Source organism: Podarcis melisellensis (assembly GCF_964234715.1).
Source record: "Podarcis melisellensis genome assembly, chromosome: 14".
NCBI classification, from domain to species: domain Eukaryota; kingdom Metazoa; phylum Chordata; class Lepidosauria; order Squamata; family Lacertidae; genus Podarcis; species Podarcis melisellensis.
The window spans coordinates 5,583,530-5,606,791 of NC_138546.1; the positions used below are offsets into that span (position 1 = coordinate 5,583,530).

The 23,262-nt window shown below is 49.0% G+C and overlaps 1 protein-coding gene across 5 annotated transcripts in view; it reads right to left on the reverse strand.

Annotated features, from left to right (window-relative positions):
- PEMT (phosphatidylethanolamine N-methyltransferase) overlaps positions 1-23,262 on the reverse strand; it is a 106,215-nt gene that overhangs the window by 50,715 nt on the left and 32,238 nt on the right. For all 5 annotated transcript variants that reach the window (XM_081889373.1, XM_081889372.1, XM_081889374.1 and 2 more), the window contains one exon: positions 6,357-6,472. In XM_081889373.1, coding sequence (XP_081745499.1) covers positions 6,357-6,472 — 116 coding nt within the window. The remainder of the gene's footprint in view (positions 1-6,356; positions 6,473-23,262) is intronic.

Sequence of the window (23,262 nt, forward strand, 5' to 3'; positions counted from 1 at the left end):
TTCAGGTTAAGAACGGACCTCCAGAACGAATGAAGTTTGTAACCCGAGGTACCACTGTACAGTAGTCTAGCTTCTTAGGTAAAGGACCCCTGACAATTAAGTCCAGTCGCGAACAACTCTGGGGTTGTGGCACTCATCTTGCTTTACTGGCCGAGGGAGCCAACGTTTGTCCACAGACATTTTTTCCGGGTCATGTGGCCAGAATGACTAAGCCACTTCTGGCGAACCAGAGCAGCACACAGAAACGCTGTTTACCTTCCCGCTGGAGAGGTACCTGTTTATCTACTTGCACTTTTTGGCATGCTTTTGAACTGCTAGGTTGGCAGGAGCAGGGACCGAACAACAAGAGCTTACCCTGTCACAGGGATTCGAACCACCGACCTTCTGATCGGCAAGCCCAAGGCTCAGTGGTTTACACCACAGCAGCACCTGCGTCCCTTTTAACAATATATATATATATGATTTGGGACATGGGTGGCGCTGTAGTGTAAACCACCAAGCCTCTTAGGCTTGCCGATCAGAACGTGTGTGGTTCAAATCCCTGCGACGGGGTGAGCTCCCGTTGCTCTGTCCTAGCTCCTGCCAACATAGCAGTTTGAAAGCACGCCAGTGCAAGTAGATAAATAGGTATCGCTGCGGCGGGAAGGTAAATGGAGTTTCTGTGCGCTCTGGAACTCAGCACAGTGTCCCATTGCGCCAGAAGCGGTTTATTCATACTGGCCACATGACTAGGAAAGCTGTCTGTGGACAAACAGCAGCTCCCTCGGCCTTAAAAGTGAGAAGAGTGCTGCACCCCAGAGTCGAATTCAAATGGACTTAACCATCCAGGGGTCCTTTACCTATATAGGTTATTTTCTCATGTTAAAGATAATCACAGAACAGTAAACCAAACTGGACCCCCTACCCTACTCAGGAGATTATAGATTACCATGAGGCCAGTATTCCCAAAACAACACAAATCCGGCCTCTTATGCAAACAAATAAGCATATTACCAGATCCTCTGAGTGCCCCTATTTTCCAAAGAGTCCTCGATTTACAGAAACTGCCAGTTTCTGATTTGATCCTGGAATGTCTCACTTTTCCTTGAAGGTAAAGGGACCCCTGACCATTACGTCCAGTCGTGGACGACTCTGGGGTTGTGGCGCTCATCTTGCTTTATTGGCCAAGGGAGCCGGCGTACAGCTTCCGGGTCATGTGGCCAGCAGGACTAAGCCGCTTCTGGCGAACCAGAGCAGCACACAGAAACGCCGTTTACCTCCCTGCTGGAGCGGTACCTATTTATCTACTTGCACTTTGACGTGCTTTCTAACTGCTAGGTTGGGAGGAGCAGGGACCGAGCAACGGGAGCTCACCCCATTGCAGGGATTCTAACCGCTGACCTTCTGATCGGCAAGTCCTAGGCTCAGTGGCGTAGCGTGGGGGGTGCAGGGGGGGCCGGCCGCACCGGGCGCAACATCTGGGGGTTAGGGTTAGGGGGCGCAAATCCACGGGTTAGGGGGCGCAAATCCACGGGTTAGGGGGCACAAATTACTTGCCCCGGGTGCTGACAACCCACGCTACGCCACTGCCTAGGCTCTGTGGTTTAACCCACAGCGCCACCTGTGTCCTCACTTTTCTTTAGGATGTCCATATTTCCATCGGGGAAATGTTGGAAGGGATGGAGTTATTTGACCCCCAAGTCATCTGAAGGCAGCCCTGTATAGGGAAGATTTATTTATTTATTTATTGTTTTATTATTAATGTTTTATTATGTTTTTCAATATGTTGGAAGCCATCCAAAGTGGCTGGGGGAACCCAATTAGATGGTTGGGATATAAAGAGTACATCATTATTATTATTATTATTATTATTATTATTATTATTATTATTATTATTATTATTTTTATATTATGGACCTTCGTATCTACGGGACCATCTCTCCCGGTCTGCCCCACGGAGAGCCTCAAGGTCCATAAATAGCAACAGCCTAGTGGTCCTGGGTCCTAAGGAAGTCAGATTGGCTTCAATCAGAGGCAGGGCCTTTTCAGCACTGGCCCCGGCCTGGTGGAACGCTCTGCCTCATGAGACCATGGCCCTGCAGGATCTGATTTCTTTCCGCAGGGCCTGTAAGACAGAGTTGTTCCGCCTGGCTTTTGGCTTGGAGCCAATTTGATTCCCTCCCCCTCTTTCTTTTTTCTTTTCCTTTCTCTTCCTGCGATGAGGCTACATTTTAATATTTTAATGTTTCAATATTTTAATGTTGTATTTTAATTTTGTTTTTAAGTTGTATTCATTCAACTTATTCTTATTATTGCTTGTTAGCCGCCCTGAGCCTGGCCTTGACTGGGGAGGGCGGGGTATTAATAATAATAATAATAATAATAATAATAATAATAATAATAATAATAATAATTAGGCTGTCCCTACTTTCATCGGAGGGTATGCAAACATGGGTGTAGCCAGGATTTGGGGGGATGGGTGGGAACCTCAGTTTGCTAACGATTTTTTATTGATTTTCATTGATTGGGTGGCAACTGCCCCCCTAGCTACGCCCATGTATGCAGATATGTGCCTTAAAAGCAATGCTGTCCGCTAAGATTCATTAGGAAGGAAGGTTCACTGTGCTGAGTCCACAGATCTCTTGCTTGGAAGCTGAGATCAGATGGATCAGACTGGCACCAGGAAGCCAATTCCCTGCCCACTCGCTCCCATTGATTACACGCTTCCATTGATATATTGGCTCCCAAGCCTTCAGCCGTTTATGAAAGCCACCAGCTGAGTTAGCTGGCAGCCCGGCAACAAGCCTCTGTACACACAGAGTAGTCCTCCTTTTACTACCAGGTGCTGTTTATGTCCGGAAGCTGATAGCACGGTTTATGGAGAGTCCCGGAAAAAGTGAAAAGCAAACAGCAGCAAGATTTCCTCCAGTGAAACTGACCTAGGAGGAACTCAAACACGCTTATCTGCCTGTTACATAAGCCAAGTGGGCTCTGAACCTACCATTACCTTGGAATCAATTATGATCCAATTGCATCCTATTGCAGAAGAGTTCCAGGAAAATGCTGCGTTGCCAATAAAAACTGCTGGTGGTCTGTGCTGTAATGAACTGAGGCCATTGAGCTTTGGGAATTATCTCAGCAGTTTGCAAGAGCTCTGGGGCCTGACCCCCTTCACCCACAAATACTAGGAATTGGTTTCGGGGGGTTGTTTGAGGTCTGCCTTACGGAGGGGGCTGTAGCTTGTATGAAGATTTGCTGCCTCCATCCCGGCCTAGGACCCACGTACCTACGGGACCACCTCTCCTGGTATGCCCCGCAGAGGACCTTAAGGTCCACAAATAACAACACTTTGGTGGTCCCAAGCCTCATGGAAGTTAGATTGGTTTCAACTAGGGCCAGGGCCTTTTCAGTACTGGCCCCGACTTGGTGGAATACTCTGTCACAAGAGACTTGGGCCCTGCGGGACTTGACATCTTTACGCAGGGCCTGCAAGACAGAGCTGATCCACCAGGCCTTTGGTCTGGACTCGGTCTGACCCTTATGTTTCCCTCCCCTTATGGTCTTGATTTATCAGCTATTTTAAAATGAGGCTGCATTTTAAATTGCATTTTAACCTGCATTTTAAATTGGGGTTTTTTTCTCCCTCTCTTTCCCCCCTATTATGCTTTTACTGTGATTTTATTTTATTGGTGTGGGTGGGGCATACTGTATTTTTCGCTCTATAAGACGGACCTGACCATAAGACGCACCTAGTTTTTAGGGGAGAAAAACAAGAAAACAAGAAATAAGAAATCTTCCCTCTTTGCTCAGGAGGTTTTGCGTTGCTTTCGCTGAAGCCAGGAGAGAAAGAGGGATCAGTACGCACCGATCCCTCTTGCTCTCCTGGCTTCAGGGACAGCTGCGCAGCCTGCATTTGCTCCATAAGATGCACACACATTTCCCTTTACTTTTCAGGAGGAAAAAAGTGCGTCTTATAGAGTGAAAAATATGGTAAGTAAATTTTATTATTATTAATTATTATTATTATTATTATTATTATTATTATGGTAAAGGGACCCCTGACCATTAGGTCCAGTCATGGCCGACTCTGGGATTGCGCTGCTCACCTCGCTTTCCTGGCCGAGGGAGCCGGCGTACATCTTCCGGATCATGTGGCCAGAATGACTAAGCCGCTTCTGGCAAACCAGAGCAGCGCACGGAAACACCGTTTACCTTCTCGCCGGAGTGGTACCTATTTATCTACTTGCACTTTGACGTGCTTTCGGACTGCTGGGCTGACAGGAGCAGGGACTGAGCAATGGGAGTTCATCCCGTCGCAGGGATTCGAACTGCCAACCTTCTGATGGCAAGTCCTAGGCTCTGTGGTTTAACCCACAGTGCCACCCGCATCCCATTATTATTATTATTATTATTATTATTATTATTATTATTATTAGCCTTCCCCTCCAAGAATTTGCTCAGTCCTCTTTTAAAGCCATCCAAGTTGGCAGCTTCTTGCAGCAGTGAGTTCCACAGTTTAACCGTGCACCGCATGAAGAAGGACTTCCATTTATCTGTCCTGAAACTCCCCGCATCCGGTGCTATGGGAGAGGGAGAAGAACTTTCCTCTATCCCTCTGCTCCAACCTCAGTGGCAGAGCATATGGCCTTTCAGAAGGTCCAAGATGGGCTGTGGGCGGGACCCCACAGTTCCTAAGCTCTTGGTCGGATCCAGCCTTGGCCTTGTGCACTGATCCCACCTCCGATACCCACAGAACCAGGTTCCAAACAAGGAGAGAGGAGAAAAGCTCCCTGAAATCACTGCGGATTTCGGCAAAGCCGCTCAGAAGCCGGCTTCTGCCTCTTCAGTTACCTTTGCTGCACCGAGAACACCTGAGGACACATTACCATAATGTATAGTACATCATTCATACTGGATTACGAGAGAGCTGGGACGGTGTGGTAGGCGTTATCTTGTCATATCGCAGATAGGGGAGTTGAATTGACCTGCCAGCTAAGTGCACAGATAATCCTCAATGCTTCTCCAAACAGGGAATTCTGTAAACACTCGAAGAGCACACTAGAGCTATGTTTTGCTTCCCGCAGGAGAAGAAGGCAGCAAGAACAATCGGTGCAAAACGATATATTTCTCCTCTCTTTCCTTTATTATCCATTGCAAAAATTTACAACGATCCCTCCTAACTACAGAAACTATACTAAAAGAACCACTAATGATTTTTGTTGTTGTTGAAAAAAATGTTAATTATTAAAATGGCAGTAGTGAAATGCTTTAACAACAACAACAGGCAGTGTTGTAAATACCAATCTTTGGGAAATTTGTAAGAAATTGGCCTTTTAGTATGGCAGCAACCAAACTTTGGAACTCCCTGCCAATGGACACCAGAAAGGCTCTTCCGCTGCACGGGAGCCAGCGTGGTGTAGTGGTTAAGAGTGGTGGACTCGTAATCTGGTGAACTGGGTTCGCTTTCCCGCTCCTCCACATGCAGCTGCTGGGTGACCTTGGGCCAGTCACACTTCTCTGAAGTCTCTCAGCCCCACTCACCTCACAGAGTATTTGTTGTGGGGGAGGAAGGGAAAGGAGAATGTTAGCCGCTTTGAGACTCCTTCGGGTAGTGATAAAGCGGGATATCAAATCCAAACTCTTCTTCTTCTTCTTCTTTCGGGTGCCTGCTAAAAATGTTTGTGTTTAGGCAAGTCTACCCAGATATGCGGGTTAAACCACAGAGCCTAGGGCTTGCAGATCAGAAGTTTGGTGGTTCGAATCCCCACGACGGAGTGAGCTCCCGTTGCTCGGTCCCTGCTCCTGCCAACCTAGCAGTTTGAAAGCATGTCAAAGTGCAAAGTAGATAAATAGGTAGCATTCCAGCGGGAAGGTAAACAGTGTTTCCATGTGCTGCTCTGGTTTGCCAGAAGCGGCTTAGTCATGCTGGCCACATGACCCGGAAGCTGAACACCGGCTCCCTCGGCCAATAAAGCAAGATGAGCTCCACATCCCCAGAGTCGGCCATGACTGGACCTAATGGTCAGGGGTCCCTTTACCTTTACCCAGATATGTAGAACGTTTAGTCTGGTTGATATCTTATTGCTGGTTTTAACTGTATCTCAGCTAAAGCATCCATGACAGATGGCCATCTTGACAGAAGTGCACTTGATATTGGTCCACTTGGGAGCTCTGGGAAATGTAGTTCTTTGAGGGGAATGGGGAGTCTCCTAACATCTCTCAGCACCCTTAACAAAAACTACAGCTCCCAGAATTCTTTGGGGGATACCGTGGTTGTTTAAAATGCTACCACAGCACTTTAAATGTATGGTGGCCCACGCCCCTTGGTGTCTAGCGGACAATATCAGCTGGATTTAGCCCAAAGCAACAGTCCTTACCAGTGGCTCCGCAGGAAATTAAGGGACACGATGACAGCTCCCAGGCAGTAACAGGCCAGGTACGGAGAACGGAAGAGACGCGTGAGTGACCGGGTCCTGTACTCCCATCTCGCTACCTGATTGGACAAACAAAAAACAAGGTGCGTCAGAGACAGGAATGCTTAAGGGCGCAAGCTGGCCAGATAAGTCAACTTCCCAATTTTGTTGCCTGGAAGCAACCAGAGCTGGGTGCAAATGAAATCCCAAAGGTCTCCACTCTTGTTCGTGGGCAGAGAAACTAAGGTTTCAAGGGGAACAATTTAATTAATTAATTAATTGAATAATCATAGTTATTGTTTATTACCGTATTTTTCGCTCTAAAGGACAAACTTTTGCCCCCTCCAAAAATGAAGGGGAAATGTGTGTGCGTCCTATGGAGCGAATGCAGGCTCCTTGGCTTCAGCGATAGCAATGCAAAGCCTCCGAAGCGCAGAGGGAGCACTTCCTCCGTGCTCTGGAGGCTTCGCGTTGCTTTTGCTGAAGCTGGGAGAGCGAGAGGGGTCAGTGCGCACTGACCCCTCTCGCTCTCCAGGCTTCAGGGATAGCCGCCTGAAGCCTTCGGAGCGCAGTGCGAGTTCCTGCCGTGCTCCGCAGGCTTCGGGTTCCTTTTGCTGAAGCCGGGAGAGCAAGACTCTCCTGGCTTCAGCAGAGAGGGAGAGCTGTGTAGCGCCCCTTCAGCTAAGCGGGGGGAGAAATGGAAGGGGCTCAGTTTCTCCTGCCGCTTCGCTGAAGGGTTGCTGAGCAGAGAGGGGGAGAATTTTTTTTCTTGTTCTCCCCCTTTAAAACAAGGTGCGTCCTATGGTCCGGTGCGTCCTATAGAGCGAAAAATACGGTATTTATACCCCGTCCATCTGGCTGGGTTTTCCCCTCTAGGCGGCTCCCAAGAGAATATTAAAAGCACAATAAAACATCAAACATTAAAAACTTCCCTAAACAGGGCTGCCTTCCGATAGTTGTTTATTTCCTTGACATCTGATGGGAGGGCGTTCCACAGGGTGGGTGCCACCACTAAGAAGCCCCTCTGCCTGGTTCCTTGTAAGCTCACTTCTTGCAGTGAGGGAACCGCCAGAAGGCCCTCAGAGCTGGACCTCAGTGTCCAGGCTGAAATATGGGGCCCAAGTATATTGGGCCACAGTGTTTTAGATGTTCACAATGTTTTGGTTTTTTTAATGTTTCGTTTTAATTGCATTGCTGCACCTTGTTCTTTCCTGCCCTAGACTCCTCTGGGAGTAAGGGCAGAGCAGACATTTAATGAACAAGTAAGCAAGCAAGCAAACAAACAAAAACAAACAAACATGAGTTTCTCTTGGAGAAGAGAAAATCTATACAATTTTATTGCAGGGACGGAATCACCCTATGCAATGACAGTAAGCTCAGCTTCTTTCCTCTATGGGTTTATTTGGGGGGCGGGCAGGCAGTGTACACTGAGGGTTGATTCTGCAAATGGCACCAGGAGCAGCTGTGTTGGCGGCGTGACCCCCACAGCTCCCTCTGCAGTATACACCGAAAGCACTATGCTAATAACACTTTGAACAGTCATGGCTTCCCCCAAAGGATTCTGGGAACTGTAGTCCATTTAGGGTGCCGAGCAGCCTGACATCTCTGTCCTTGAAGTGTGATAATGTGGCCCTCAGGCTAAAAAAAAGGGTGGGTGAGGAAAGATGTAAATATCCGCGACATTACTGCATTCTGCCCTGGGAGGAATAAAGCATCAGGGCAGGTTATCTTTTCCGCCAGAGGGCAAAACCAGCCACCAGTCAGATTTGCTGCAGGCTTCGCGAGGCAAGAGACCCAGAGCCTGCAAGCTGATTCAATTACTCATGCAAACGTACGGCTCCGCAATTGCAACGGACGGCTCCGCGATGGCAGAGTGATCAAGTGCAGATGTACCATTCCTCCTTTCGGCAGAAATAGTTTGCAGCTGTAAATTCAATTTAAAAGGAAAAGGGGGGACGGGGGGCACAGGAGGTGTGCGTCACCAAGGCTGCTATAACTGGAGCTCCGGGCAAGGGTTGGCCGTAAAGGGATGAGGGCAAGGCGAGTTGCTGCTTTTTTTTGCACCAACAACAGGTCTCAACTGACACCAGGCTGCTGACTCACGGGGAGCAATGGCGCCACATCATCCGACAGGCAGGCAGGCAGGCAAAAACAGAAAAAGAATGCGCAGCCAGTTATTGATGCCTCGGATGGGAAATCGTTTTGCTTGTCAAAAGTGTCGCTTGGAACGAACGATGCTACGGGACAAGGTTAGAAATCTGCAAAGTAGAAATCTGCAAACCCTGATTGCTGGTTCTGATGCTGTAATCTAGGGGCGCAGAAACAACACCAGCACTCGTTCTAGAGCTGCCTTTGCGTGGGGTGGGAGTTGCATGCACCCCATTAAGAAGGATATTAAACAAAACTTGGAACGCGCACAGAGGAGGGTGACCAAGACGATAAATGGCCTGGAAACCAAGCCTTACAAGGAACGGTTGAGGGATTGGGATATGTTTGGCCTGGAGAGGAAAAGACCGAGAGGCGATAGGGTAGCCATCTTCAAATATCTGAAGCGCTGTCACATGGAAGATGATGGAGCAGGCTTGCTTTCTGCTGCTCCAGAGAGTAGGATGCGAACCAATGGCTTCAAATCACAAGAAATGAGATTCTGACCAAACATCGGGAAACTTTCTGACAGTAAGAGCTGGTCAACAGTGGAACGGTTTCCCCTGGGAGGTTGTGGACTCTCCTTCCTCGGAGGTTTTTAAGCAAAAGTTGGGTAGCCATCTGCCACGGATGCTTTAGTTGAGATTCCCGCATTGCAGGGGGTTGGACTAGATGACTCTCAGGGTCCCTTCCAACTCTGCAGCTGTATGATTCTATCCCACCACAGGTTCCAGTAATGCCTATTATATCATATTTGGCATCCCGTATTAAGAGCTCAAATTCATCTTGTTTGTTTCCCATATTCTGTGCATCGGTATAGAGACAACTGAAACAATGAATCATTCCCTCCAGCTGCTTCCTTCTTGTGGTTTCCTGCCCATTGGCAGGTTTCTCTGGCACTGCCTCAGTTTCCTGTGCATCAACGAAGCCTTAGGCTTCAGACCTTATTCTCATACTCCAGGTGCCTCACTCTGACCAGGTAAGGCCTCTGGGTGCTTGTTGAGGCCCCGTATCTGGAGGGCCTCCTCACCCAAGGGCCACAAGCCTTGGAGGTATTTAAACAGAGGTTGGATGGCCATCTGCCAGGGATTATTTAGATGTGATTCCTGCACTGCAAGGGATTGGACTAGATGGCTCTTGGGGTTGGTCCCTTGCATCTCGACAGTTCTATGATTCTATGTCAGAGGCACCATCCTAGCAAAAGGACACATTGCAGTCAGGCCAAAGCCATAAAGGAGGATGTGGAGCAGCACAGGAGAAAAGAAACCTACTACTGAACCAGACCAAAGGCTCATCTAATCCAGAATAATTTCCCACAGCAGACAACCAGATGCCACTTCCCAAAACAGATTCACAGGATGATTCCATTGCTGTTATTTAGATACTAGGAGCAACTGCAGCCTAATGGTTAGAGCAGGCATAGGCAACCTTTCAGCCCTCCAGATGTTTTGGCCTACAACTCCCATGATCCCTAGCTAACAGGACCAGTGGTCAGGGATGATGGGAATTGTAGTCCAAAACATCTGGAGGGCCGAAGGTTGCCTATGCCTGGGTTGGTGTGTCAGACGAGGACCTGGGAGAGACCAGGGTTCAAATCCCCCCCTCGACCTGAAGCTCACTAGGTGACCTTGCTGGCCAGTTGCTGCCTCTCGGCCTGACCTACCTCACAAGGTTGCTGTTCAGATTCAATGAGGATGAGGGGTGAAGAACCACGTTCACCCCCTTGAACTCCGTGGAGCGAAAGGGGAATTATAAATGCAATAAATAAACATTAAATAATGACATTTAGCAAATAAAATGGCTCCCCCCCACCCAAAAAAATCACATCAAATATTTAACATCCTGGCTGCAATGAGTGTGGTGGCTTCTCCACACCCGCCCCCTCCCCCCAGCTCCATTTTCTTCCTTTTTTTAATTGGAAAGCTGCTCAGCCTCTCCAATTTCATCAGCTGGAAATAGCCCAGATCGCTTTTCCGTGCTCCGCAGACCATATATCCTTGCCATTCATTCATATTTAGTATTTGTTCCGGGGACATGGATATACGATTTCTCCATCAGCCAAACGGTCCCGGCTTTGAAACATGTTGCATTTTAATTTTATGCCATCTCGGCTTTCAAACTCGGCCCCAGTTCTATTTTATGCCGTTCCATTTTTATCTCTGGCTTACTGCAAACGTACACTCCAACGCCAAATACAAACGAGGGGAGGTTTTGATTTCTCCTGCTCTGCGCTAATGTACCTGTCTAGGTCCTTACGTGGCCTCCATCACAATGACCCCAGGTCATGAGCAAAAACAACAGCAGCTCTGACGGCCCTTGTGACCACGTCGATTCTGGACAAACCTGGGCACATCGTATAATTGTTTATAGCTGTTCGGCGCAACTCTGTGTGTGGCGTAGATTGCATCATTTTAGGGAGTGAAACCTAATTTTTACAAAGCCCTTCAGCGAGGGGTCTTGAAAATAGGGTTTTTTTGGGTGTGAGGAATTCAAATCTGCTATTAATTTTGTGACTAGACAATACTCTGCTTGCCTGATGAAGAAGCACATAAACTGCTTTCGGAAAACCAAAGTATTTTAATCGTGCCTACTGAAAATGTCAGGTACTGCTAAATAATGACGATGACGAATAAAAATAATATTACTGACTGCAAGTACTTGACAATCGGTTTTAACAATTTCTATGCCATTTTGCACACATTTTGCTCAGCAGGCAATTTTTCGCCCTATAAGACGCACCAGATCACAAGACGCACCTAGTTTTTGGAGGAGGAAACCAAGAAAAAAAATATTCTGAATCTCAGAAGCCAGAACAGCAAGAGGGATCGCTGCGCAGTGAAAGCAGCAATCCCTCTTGCTGTTCTGGCTTCTGGGATAGCTGCGCGGCTTGCATTCGCTCCATAAGACGCACACACATTTCCCCTTACTTTTTAGGAGGGGAAAAGTGAGTCTTATAGAGCAAAAAATATGGTAAATCATATTCATTTAACCAAAATATCTTTTGAATTTTTTAGCACTCCTTGTTTTTCGAAATTTGAAAAATTCGGAACGCCCTGTCCCCTTTCAGAAAAATAAAGGTTCTGCTCAAAATGGGATTTAAGGCCAGCTGTATATCAGAGCAGGACATTTTCAGACTAAGGTGCCATCTGCACTACATATGCAAAGTAGTATTACAGCACTTTAGGCAGTCTTGGCTTTCTCCAAGGAATTATGGGAGTTGTCAGGAGACCCCCCCCCATTCCCCTCACAGAGCTACAGTTACCAGAGTTCCCTGGGAAGAGGGACTGACTGTAAAGCCACTCTAGGAACTGTAGCTCTGTGAGGGGAACAGGGGCTTCCTAATAACTCTCAGTCAACACCCTTAAGAAACTGTATTCAAGGGCAGCCCCATGAATAATGAATTGCCGCAATCTGGAAGTGAGAGCTGGACCATAAAGAAGGCTGATCACCAAAAAATTGATGCTTTTGAATTATGGTGCTGGAGGAGACTCTGGAGAGTCCCATGGACTGCAAGAAGATCAAACCTCTCCATTCTGAAGGAAATCAGCCCTGAGTGCTCACCCCTTAATCTTCCTAATTAATACTTAATTAAACACTTAAATAAAAAAGACTTCTGAGTCTTCCAATCATTCTCATTGTACTGTTTATACTGTCGTCGTTTTCCCCGCACAGTTTTATATTCTTTAATATTGTTCCTGTCTACTCCACAAACAATATTCTCCACAAAAAGGCTGATCGCCAAAGAATTGATGCTTTTGAATTCTGGTGCTGGAGGAGACTCTTGAGAGTCCCATGGACTGCAAGAAGATCAAACCTCTCCATTCTGAAGGAAATCAGCCCTGAGTGCTCACTGGAAGGACAGATCCTGAAGCTGAGGCTCCAAGACTTTGGCCACCTCATGAGAAGAGAAGACTCCCTGGAAAAGACCCTGGTGTTGGGAAAGATGGAGGGCACAAGGAGAAGGGGATGACAGGGGACGAGATGGTTGGACAGTGTTCTCGAAGCGACTAACGTTTGACCAAGCTGCAGGAGGCAGTGGAAGACCGGAGTGCCTGGCGTGCTCTGGTCCATGGGGTCACGAAGAGTCAGACACGACTAAACAACAGCCATGCGCATACATGATGATAGGCTACTTATGCCTGGCTGTCACCATCCAGATTTTTGCCTGGCTGGAATGTACACCGCTGGTAGGCACGAGAGAATACAGCTCTAAAAGATCACAAAAAATGATGTGCAAAGCAGAACTGCACAACTGGGACCTTCAGCCAGGCAAAAGCTTGTGTTATTTGGCTGACTGTGCTAGTCCCGAGGGCTAACCGTGCGGCGAGGTCCGAGTCCAGTCCGAGGTCGATGGTGTGGTATGGAGGCTGTCCGTCAAAGCTGAAGCGGAGTCCAAGGCAGGGAGTCGGGTGAGGTCAGGAACTCCGGCAGAAGAGCAGGACAGGGTGCTGGGAGGAACAGGTTACCAGCAATGTTGCTCCCGCAACCTGGGACTGGGCTGGCTGGCTTTTATCTGCCCCGAGGCATAGGGCGGCCCCAGTCCACAGGTGACTCACCTCTCCTGGTCTGGAGGCGAGCACTCCTCCTGTGGGAACTTAGTTCCCTCCAACTCTCTGCCCTGAGCCTCTGCAGCTCAGGAGAGGCTGGAGGGTTACCGGACCCAGAGGCAACCTCAGCTTCCCCTGACGGGGCTGAGAGTGGAGCACCTGCAGGCAATGGGTCCTCCATCATCTCAGGAGCCAGAGCAGACTCAGCTGATGCCTGCACCTGAGGATCCAGCACAGGTGAGGACCCTTCAGGCTCAAGCCCCAGCCCCGGCTCAGCTGGTTCTGGAGGCGGGGAATCCTGTGCAGGCTGGGATTCCTCAGGTTCAGCCTCCGAGTCCGAATCCCAGGCCATCACACTGACATTTTGGGTGTCTTATTGTGTGTATGAATGAGAACCCCCATGCACATTTCTGCATATAATTGGGTCCCGTTAGCAGATCCGTTGCTGCGTCTTTAGAACCGAAGACCCAGAACGTCTAAGTCTGGTTTCATCATCTACTGTAATGACAGGAGACGCAAAGGACACGTTCCCAGGCCACATGACAAGATTAACAGGCATTGATTTTTGCATGGTGAACTTCCTTGAAATGAGATTGATTTTCACACATGCACCCCTCTGGCAACAAAGGAATTCTCTGATCTGGCACATGGATTTCTCATATGGGCGCCCGCAGTTCAAGAGAGGGAGGGATCCGATGTAAAGCAACAGCTCCAGAAAACACTCAACTATCAGCCAAGAAAGCCAACAGGACACCAATTAGCATCCACCCCTCCCACCCCCAACCTGGTGCCTGTTCTTCAGATATATCATTGGACCCGAACTCCCATCATTCCTGTCCATTGGCCATGCAGGCAGGGGCTGGTGGGAGTTGGAGTCCAATATATCTTGTTCAGCATCTTGTTCTCATAGAATCATAGCGCTGGAAGAGTAGCAGAGGGTCATCTACTCCAATCTGCAATGGAGGAATAGGCAAATGTCCCTTTTGGGGATTGAACCTGTGACCTTGGGAATATCAGCACCATGCTTTAACCAGCTGAGCTATCCACCAGTATCTATCCATTTATATAAAAGTCCCCACTACAGTGGTACCTCTGGTTATGAACTTAATTCCTTCCGGAGGTCCGTTCTTAAGCTGAAACCGTTCTTATCCCGAGGAGCGCTTTCGCGAGCAATTTCCGTTCACATCCTGGGGCAAAGTTCGCAACCAGGAGCAGCTACTTCCGGGTTAGGGAAGAGGCAAGCTTTGAAAATTGAAGGGCAACACAAGGGGAGACAGGTGCTAATATTATCTGGAAGCTGCCAAAGAAGAACAGGCCACTCGCCCCATCAAAACAGCATTGATCCCTGAGCTGTTGGGTGGGAGGGTGTATAGAGGACGACGACAACAACAACAACAACAGCAACAACAACAGTCTTTCTGCGTACATCATTGGTTCCAGGGATGCAGCCAAGTTCTTTTTTGAGGGTAGTGAATTTCTCTATTTTTTCCAAAGTAATTTCCACGGTAATTGATTTTACAAATATAGTATTATAACAATACAAATTACATATCCATATTTTCAGAGATTTCTCCAAATCTCTGGACTTCCCACCTTCCTCTCCATGGGCCCTATTGTCCACCTTCTCAACTGCAAATTATTTCATAATCCATATTTTATATCTCTCCATGTCGTCCATAATAGTTGCTACACTACAAGTGTTATTAGAATCCTGCTAATGTTTTCATCTGCTTACAGTGGCCTCCTAGATAAATTATATTTTAAAAATTCCCATTCTTTTTTGAAGAATTGCAGCTGGGTTCTTATGGCAAACAGACAGCAGCGGAAGGGTGGCAAGACGAGCCTTGATGATGTCCAAAGGCCCCAACAGCCTTCAAGGATGGCGTTGACTAACGGAGGCAGGAAATAAGGAATGACAGGTGTCAGGGAACTGCCATCCAAAGAACCGGAGGTGCAAAGGCTCATTGAGGTTGAGAGAGAAGTAGCAGCGGAAGAGGGAACCAGTAGAGGGCGAGCAAGAACTCCAAGGGAAAGTGAGTCGGAGGGATGGCTCAGAGACGCTTCCAGCGAAAACAGTGGGGAGGTCTCAGGACCTCCTATAGGGACACCCACTCCTCGCCGGAAACTGTCACGCCGAGAGTCCAGAAGACGTGTTTCCGTTAAAGAGCTTTTATGTTGGAAACGATTCCGAAAGCAACCACTTTCGGATTCTACTAGCGATTGACGCAGCCATGCCGGAGCGGCTCCGTCACAGGCAGAGGTTTGAAAACCTGATCAAACTCTGAGGGACTTGCATTTTACGCACAAGCAGCTCATCATCCCATCACAGCAATCCGAAAGTCTCCGAAAGCCAGCTTGTGCAGGGAGAAGGCATCATGAGCAACCCAGCCGGAACTGGAGGAGCAGGAGCAGCTGGAGGGGGTCCAAGCCTGGAAGAAAGGTACAGGGCGTTGGAGATCCAGCTGGCGCTGCAAACGGCGAGGCTTGAGGAGAGGAGGGCTCAGGATGCAGAAAAGGGAAAGGAGAAAACCACCCCGCTCGCCAGAAAGGTGCCAGGATTGGTGCAGAAATTCGGGGGGGATCCCAGGAACTATCATGCCTTTAGAACAGAGATGCAATACGCTCTCAACCTGCAGTTTGATGACTTCCCCGATGAGGAATCGCGAGTGGCTTTTGTAATTGGCCATCTCGAATCGGGGGCGAAGGACTGGGTTAGACCCCTGATGGCAGCGAATAATGAGATCCTAAAGGACACGAGGAAGTTTTTTCGTGCCATGGACCTGATGTTTTCCAGCGACATTGAGCAGGGGGTGGTGCGAAGGCAGTTAATGGCTTGCCAGCAGGGAAGCCGATCTGTCCGTGAGTACTGGACTGAGTTTACTATGCTGATTCATAAATTGGGGTGGGACCTATCGGCGGAACCCATCCAGATGCTTTTCGAAGAGGGGCTTTCTTCGGCCGTCAAAGATGAACTTTCCCGGGGGCCCAGGGCGGAGTCTATGGATCAGCTGACCAAATCTGCGCTGTCCATAGGAGCGCGCCAGGAGGCGAGGGCTTTGGAAAAGCGGGAAGGGAAAGGAGACCGTTGGAGGGAGCTCCGCATTCCAGACATTCCAGAGACACCTTTCCCGCCGGCAGAGCCGATGGAAGTTGGAACAGCGCGGGCGCGCGCAGTTTCAAATCCCAGTGAAGGGCGGAAGAAGGAGGGAAAGAGCGCCAAGAGATGTTATCTCTGCCAACAGCCAGGGCACTTTGCCAGAGTCTGCCCACAAAGAAAGGAATGGCAAGGGATGGCAGGAGCTGTTGGGGAAAAGGAAGAGGAAAGCAAGGAGCAAGTAAAAGCCAACGCCTGGCTGCCACCGTCGGGGCACAGCAGCCAGGCCAAAGAGCAGTGAAAGTGCCCACGCCGGAACCTCCCAGACCTGCTTTAGTGATAGAGGTGTTACTAGAACTGCCAAACGGACACCCACTAAAGATCAAGGCGCTTTTGGATTCAGGCAGCTCCTGTAATTTCATGAGTAAGGAGTTTGCAGCTGAGCACCAGATACAGACCATCCCTTTAAGTAACCCCTTGCAGGTGACTACGATTGACGGCAGAGAGCTGTTGGGGGGAGAAGTTAGCCAACAGACTGTCCCGATGATAATGAGGGTGGCAAGGCACACCGAACGGATAGCGTTTAATGTGGCCACCTTGGGAGGAGCTCCCATCATTTTGGGAATGAGCTGGCTGGCGCTACACGATCCGCTAGTGGGCTGGCATCAGAGGGTGGTCTCCTTTGGGTCAGCGCATTGCCTAGAACACTGCAAGGAGGGGAAGGTTCCGGGAGGAGCCAGAGTCACCCTAGCCGGGATGGAAGTAATGGACAAAGGGAAGGTGCCCCCGCAATACGCAGATCTGAGCAACGTATTCAGCGAAAGGGAAGCAGACAAACTGCCACCGCATAGACCCTTTGACTGTCAAATCAACCTACTCCCTGGGGCCCAACTCCCAGTGGGCAAGCTGTACGCCATGTCAGACAGGGAGATGCAGGAGCTGAGGGAGTTCATTGACAAAAACCTGAAGCGAGGTTTCATCAGAGAGTCCCGAGCGGTGGGGGGCAGCCCAGTGTTTTTTGTGGACAAAAAAAACACAGATAAGCCGAGACTTGTGTGTGACTTTAGGGCCCTGAATGCAGTGTCGGAACCCCTGGCTTTCCCTATGCCCCGAATTGATGACATTTTGACCAGGGTAAGGAAGGGAAAGATTTTTACAAAGCTGGACCTGCGGGGGGCGTACAATCTGATACGCATAAGGAAGGGGGATGAATGGAAGACCACCATGTTCACCCCTTTGGGAGCCTTTGAATACCTCGTTATGCCCTTCGGTCTACAAGGAAGCTCCGCGTGCTTTCAAGCTTTTATTAACCACGTTCTGGGACCTTTGCTCTACAAGAATTGTGTGGCCTTTTTAGACGACGTGTTGGTGTATTCGGAAGATGAGGAGCAGCATGTGAGGGACGTTCGAGAAGTGTTGGGCAGGCTGCAAGCCAACCAGCTGTGGGTGAAACTGGAGAAGTGCCAGTTTCATACCAAGGAGGTGGAATTCCTGGGGTACCGCTTGTCAGACAAGGGATTGGCCATGGATCCAGGCAAGGTCCAAGCGGTACTGGAATGGAAGACACCGAAGACCAAGAAGGATGTGCAAAGATTCTTGGGGTTTGGAAACTTTTATCGGAAGTTCATCAAGAACTTTGCCCACTTGACGGCGCCCATCACCGACTGCCTCAGCAGCAAGAAGAAATTTGTTTGGACGGCAGAGGCGGAGCGAGCATTTGAAGAACTGAAAAGGGCTTTCGCCTCGGAAGAACAACTTCTGCATGTGGATTTACGAAAACCCATGAGAGTGGAAACCGATGCATCCGACCGGGCGGTAGGGGCGGTACTTCTTCAACCGGGGAGGAGTACGTCGGAGTGGAGACCGTGTGCCTTCTTCTCGCGGAAGCTGAATAAATCCGAGAGGAACTACACGGTGTATGACAGGGAACTACTTGCCATTCACGAAGCGTTCCGGAGGTGGAGACATTTATTAATTGGGGCACAACACAAGGTGCAAGTGTGCACCGACCACAAGAATTTAGAGTATTGGAGAACAGCTCGAGTGCTCAACCAACGACAAGTGAGATGGGCACAGGAATTCTCCAAATTCCACTTTGAAATTTGTTATGTGCCAGGCCCAGAAAACGTCAGGGCGGACGCGCTCTCACGCAAACCAGAGTATTGGGAAGGGGAGGGGGCGATCGAAGAGAGACATGTCATCCCTGAGGACCGCTGGGTGTGTGGGGCGGCGCTGGTGGGGCAACGAGAACTGGTAGAGGAAACGGAAAATGATGAATATGCCCAGGATAAGCTCAGAGGTCTCAGGGGGGAGGGCGAGAGCCCCGGAGGTTTTGAGGAAAGAAATGGGGCATTGTATTACAAAGGGGCACTGTATATACCCGAAGGTGAATTGAGGGGGAGAGTACTCAAGCAGTTGCACGATAGCCCCACGGCGGGACATTTTGGGCAACACAAGACCATGTGGTTGGTTACCAGGGAATTTTGGTGGCCCAAGGTGAGGGAAGATGTAAGGGAGTATGTAAGAGGGTGTGACCAATGTCAGCGAGCCAAAGGGAAAAGAAGGGCGCCGGCAGGGTTATTAGAACCATTACCCACACCAGAACGGCCTTGGGAAGCGGTATCAATAGATTTTATGACGGATCTGCCGAAGTCCAAGGGGAAAACAGCCATCATGGTAGTAGTAGACCTGTTAACTAAGATGTGCCACTTTGTAGCATGCTCACATGCAGTCACAGCGGAAGAAACAGCGAAGTTGTTTGTAGAACACACCTTTAGGTTGCACGGGGCTCCCTTGAGGGTGATCTCAGACCGCGGCAAACAATTTACTTCCAGGTTCTGGAGGAAGCTCATGAGCTTGCTGCACGTGGAAGTCAATTTTTCAACTGCCCGGCACCCTGAAACCAACGGGCAGGCGGAAAGAGCAAATGGCATTCTTCAACAATATCTGAGGTGTTATGTCAATGACAGAGAGAACGATTGGGTCGAAAAGTTGGCGCTGGCAGAATTTGCCTACAATAATGCGGAGAATGTGTCCACAGGGATGAGCCCCTTTTTGGCTAATTACGGGTGTCACCCCAGGGCATTTCCAGGGGAAGGAGGGGAGAGATGGAGCGTCCCAGCGGCTGAACATTTTGTAGAAGAGATGGAAGCGATCCATCATCAGCTCCAGCTCAACTTAGAAAGGGCCAAGGCACAATATAAGAAGCAGGCAGACAAGAACAGAAGGGAAGGTGAAACCATAAGGGTGGGGGATCAAGTGTGGCTGTCAACCCAAGGGTTGCCGTTCAAAGGGGGTTGTAAGAAATTGAGGCCCAGAAGATTGGGACCCTTTGAGGTCATTCAGCAGGTCAACCCGGTGGCTTTCAAACTCCGGTTACCCAACCACATGAAATTGCACCCAGTGTTCCACAGGTCGTTACTGTCACCATACAGGGGGGGACGTGAAGGGGAGCACGTCAGGGGACCAGCCTTGGAAGAGAGGGAACGCCGCAACCATGTAGCGGAAATCCTCGATTCCAGGTGGAAGGGAAATCAGGTGGAGTATTTGGTGGCGTGGGAAGGGGAACCGGAGTCAGAAAACACCTGGGTGATTGCAGAGGAAGTCAATGACGAGGTTTTAACAGAAACGTTCCACCAAAGATTCCCGAGGAAACCTCAGCCGGTAGCAAGGTTTAGGAGGGAGTATTTCGGCACCACCGACGAGGAAGAGGAACTGGAAGGGTTCGCGGAGTCGGAGTTGGAAGAGGGAGTGGACTCCGATGACGAAGAGTACCGAGAGACCAGGGACAGCAACAAGTGGAGGGAAGTGTTCGAGACTTCGGAAGATGAGGGAGGTTCTTTCAGGGGTTTTACCTCCTCACCGCCCGTAGGGGAGGAGACGGGAGGGGGTGAAGGGGGCCCTGGAGGGGAGGTGGATGTCAGGGAACTGCCATCCAAAGAACCGGAGGTGCAAAGGCTCATTGAGGTTGAGAGAGAAGTAGCAGCGGAAGAGGGAACCAGTAGAGGGCGAGCAAGAACTCCAAGGGAAAGTGAGTCGGAGGGATGGCTCAGAGACGCTTCCAGCGAAAACAGTGGGGAGGTCTCAGGACCTCCTATAGGGACACCCACTCCTCGCCGGAAACTGTCACGCCGAGAGTCCAGAAGACGTGTTTCCGTTAAAGAGCTTTTATGTTGGAAACGATTCCGAAAGCAACCACTTTCGGATTCTACTAGCGATTGACGCAGCCATGCTGGAGGGGCTCCGTCACAGGCAGAGGTTTGAAAACCTGATCAAACTCTGAGGGACTTGCATTTTACGCACAAGCAGCTCATCATCCCATCACAACAGGCTTCCGGAATGAGCAGGTGCATCGTTGAAGGCAAAAGGGAGGAGTATGCTGGGATGCAGCCCTCGCGCTCAACAAAACAGATGAAGGAATTAGGGAAGATGCAAGCGGGAATGCTGCCACCTCAGAGCACAGAAGGCGAAGGCGCAGAGATCTGGAATGAAAACCAGATCGTTCCTCAGACAAACACACCTCAAGAAATCCAGGAACGAGCTGTGTGCTCAAGGGCGCACCATTCTCTCCCATCTTTCATGCATCACCACAACAAAAAACCTTCCACAACTATATTTGTTCATGTGTACCCTGCAAGCATTTCTAATAATAATAATAATAATAATAATAATAATAATAATAATAATAATAATAAAAAATTTATACCCCTGCCCATCCAGTTCGGATTCCCCAGCCACTCTGGGCAGCTTCCAACAGGATATTAAAAACACAGTAAAAGATCAAACATTATAAACTTCCCTAAACAGGGCTTCCTTCAGATGTCTTCTAAAAGTCAGATAGTTGCTCATTTCCTTGACATCTGATGGGAGGGCGTTTCACAGGGCGGGCGCCACTACTGAGAAGGCCCTCTGCCTGGTTCCCTGTAGCTTCACTTCTCACAGTGAGGAAACTACCAGAAGGCCCTCGGAGCTGGACCTCAGGGTCTGGGCTGAATGATGGGGTGGAGACGCTCCTTCAGATCTACTGGGCCGACGCCATTTAGGGCTTTAAAGGTCAACACCCACACTTTGAATTGTGCTCAGAAACGTACTGGGAGCCAATGTAGATCTTTCAGGGCCGGTGTTATGTGGTCTCGGCGGCCGCTCCCAGTCACCAGTCTAGCTGCCACATTCTGGATTAGTTGCAGTTTCCGCGTCACCTTCAAAGGCAGCCCCACGTACAGTACATCCTAAGCCTTCATTTGGCTTCTTTACTCCGCCACAAAGCAGCTCTGCAAGCAGCTCCAGGCAGGGAAATATCTGTGTTTCCTTTGCTTATGCTGCAACAAATCACACGGGCACTTGTGAGAGGAGAGCAGAAGGAGAGACTGGGAATGGGGTGCTGTGTCTGGTAGCAGGAACACCTAGGAGGATGAAGCAGGCTCCTTAAACACAACTCCCCGTTATCGTTACTGGAAAAGCAAACTGCACTCTGAAGCTCTGCAGGATGCAAACTACAGGAGCTCCAGAGGTCCACCCCTTGCATGCAGACACTGGAAGATTTAAGAACCTAAGAAGAACCTGCAGGTCCATGGCCCTGATCCTGCTCTCACTCTCTCCACTTCTGATACCCAGCAACTTCCAACATTCAGTTTCTCTGGATGTCTATGAGTTCTAGTTTTCCCTGAATTAAGGGTTCATCAGCCTTAATCCGGAACCACAAATCTGTGTGTACAGTGGTACCCTGGTTTTCAAACACCTTCATACTCAACTTGAAACCAAACACTGCAAACCCGGAAGTGTTCCGGTTTGTGAACTTTTTTCGGAAGCCGGACATGCTCTGTTTTGAGTGTTACCCTTCTGATTTGACTTCTGTTTTGAGTGTTACGCTGAGGTCTGTCTGTTTTGGCTATTTATTTTGCATTTTTGTGGCCCTTTTGTTTTTGTTTTTGTGACTGTGTGGAACCTGCTTCAGCTACTGATTGATTGATTGATTGATTGTGTGACTGCAGTACATTGTTTATTGCTTTCATTTTATGAATCAATGGTCTCGTTAGATAGTAAAATTCATGTTAAATTGCTGTTTTAAAAGGTAAAGGACCCCTGACAGTTAAGTCCAGTTGCAGACGACTCTGGGGTTGCAGTGCTCATCTCGCTTTACAGGCCGAGGGAGCTGGCATTTGTCCGCAGATAGTTTTTCCGGGTCATGTGGCCAGCATGACTAAGCCACTTCTGGTGCAACGGAACACCGAAACTAGAGCAGCGCATGGAAACACTTTTTACCTTCCTGCCAGAGCAGTACCTATGAATCTACTTGCACTTTTTTTTTTGGTGTGCTTTTGAGCTGCTAGGTTGGCAGGAGCTGGGATAAAGCAACAGGAGCTCACCCTGTCACAGGAATCCGAATCGCCAACCTTCTGATCAGCAAGCCCAAGAGGGTTAATCTGTTTTGCATGACTTTCTATGGGAAAGCGCGCCTTGGTTTTGGAACGCTTTGGTTTTGGAACGGACTTCTGGAACGGATTAAGTTTGAGAACCAAGGTACCACTGCATAAGTGTCTTCTTTGTCTTCTTCACATCCCTCTGCTTTTGTCTGAAGTCTGCAAGGGGAAAACAGTGTGAAGATGAAAAGTCTGCACAAATAAGTGTCATTTGCAGAACCAAATTAAGTATAGTCAACTGCATCCTGAGGCAGAAGAACTCGAACGAACAGTCCCTGACAGCCTTCCAGCCTGCTCTTTCCTAGAAAGCTGCTCATCTCTGCGCTCTGATGTGGAGGACATGGATTCTGCTTAGATTCTCGGAGTCTGAAAGCAGTAATGATAAAAGTGCATCTGAGCAGAGATGATTCGTTTGCAGGGAAGAGGATGCTTTGAAGTTTTGCTTCTTCAGGGCTGGTGCAGCCGGAGACAAACAAGGCATCCATTGAGAGGTGCGAGTGTCAGAAAGAAGGTATTTGTGCACCTGTAAAAGGCAGTCCGCAGTCCGGGTGCAATGCTTTCGAGAAAGGAACAATTAAGCAACGTGAACTCCTGCCAACCTAGCAGTTCAAAAGCACGTCAAAGTGCAAGTAGATAAATAGGTACCACTCTGGCGGGAAGGTAAA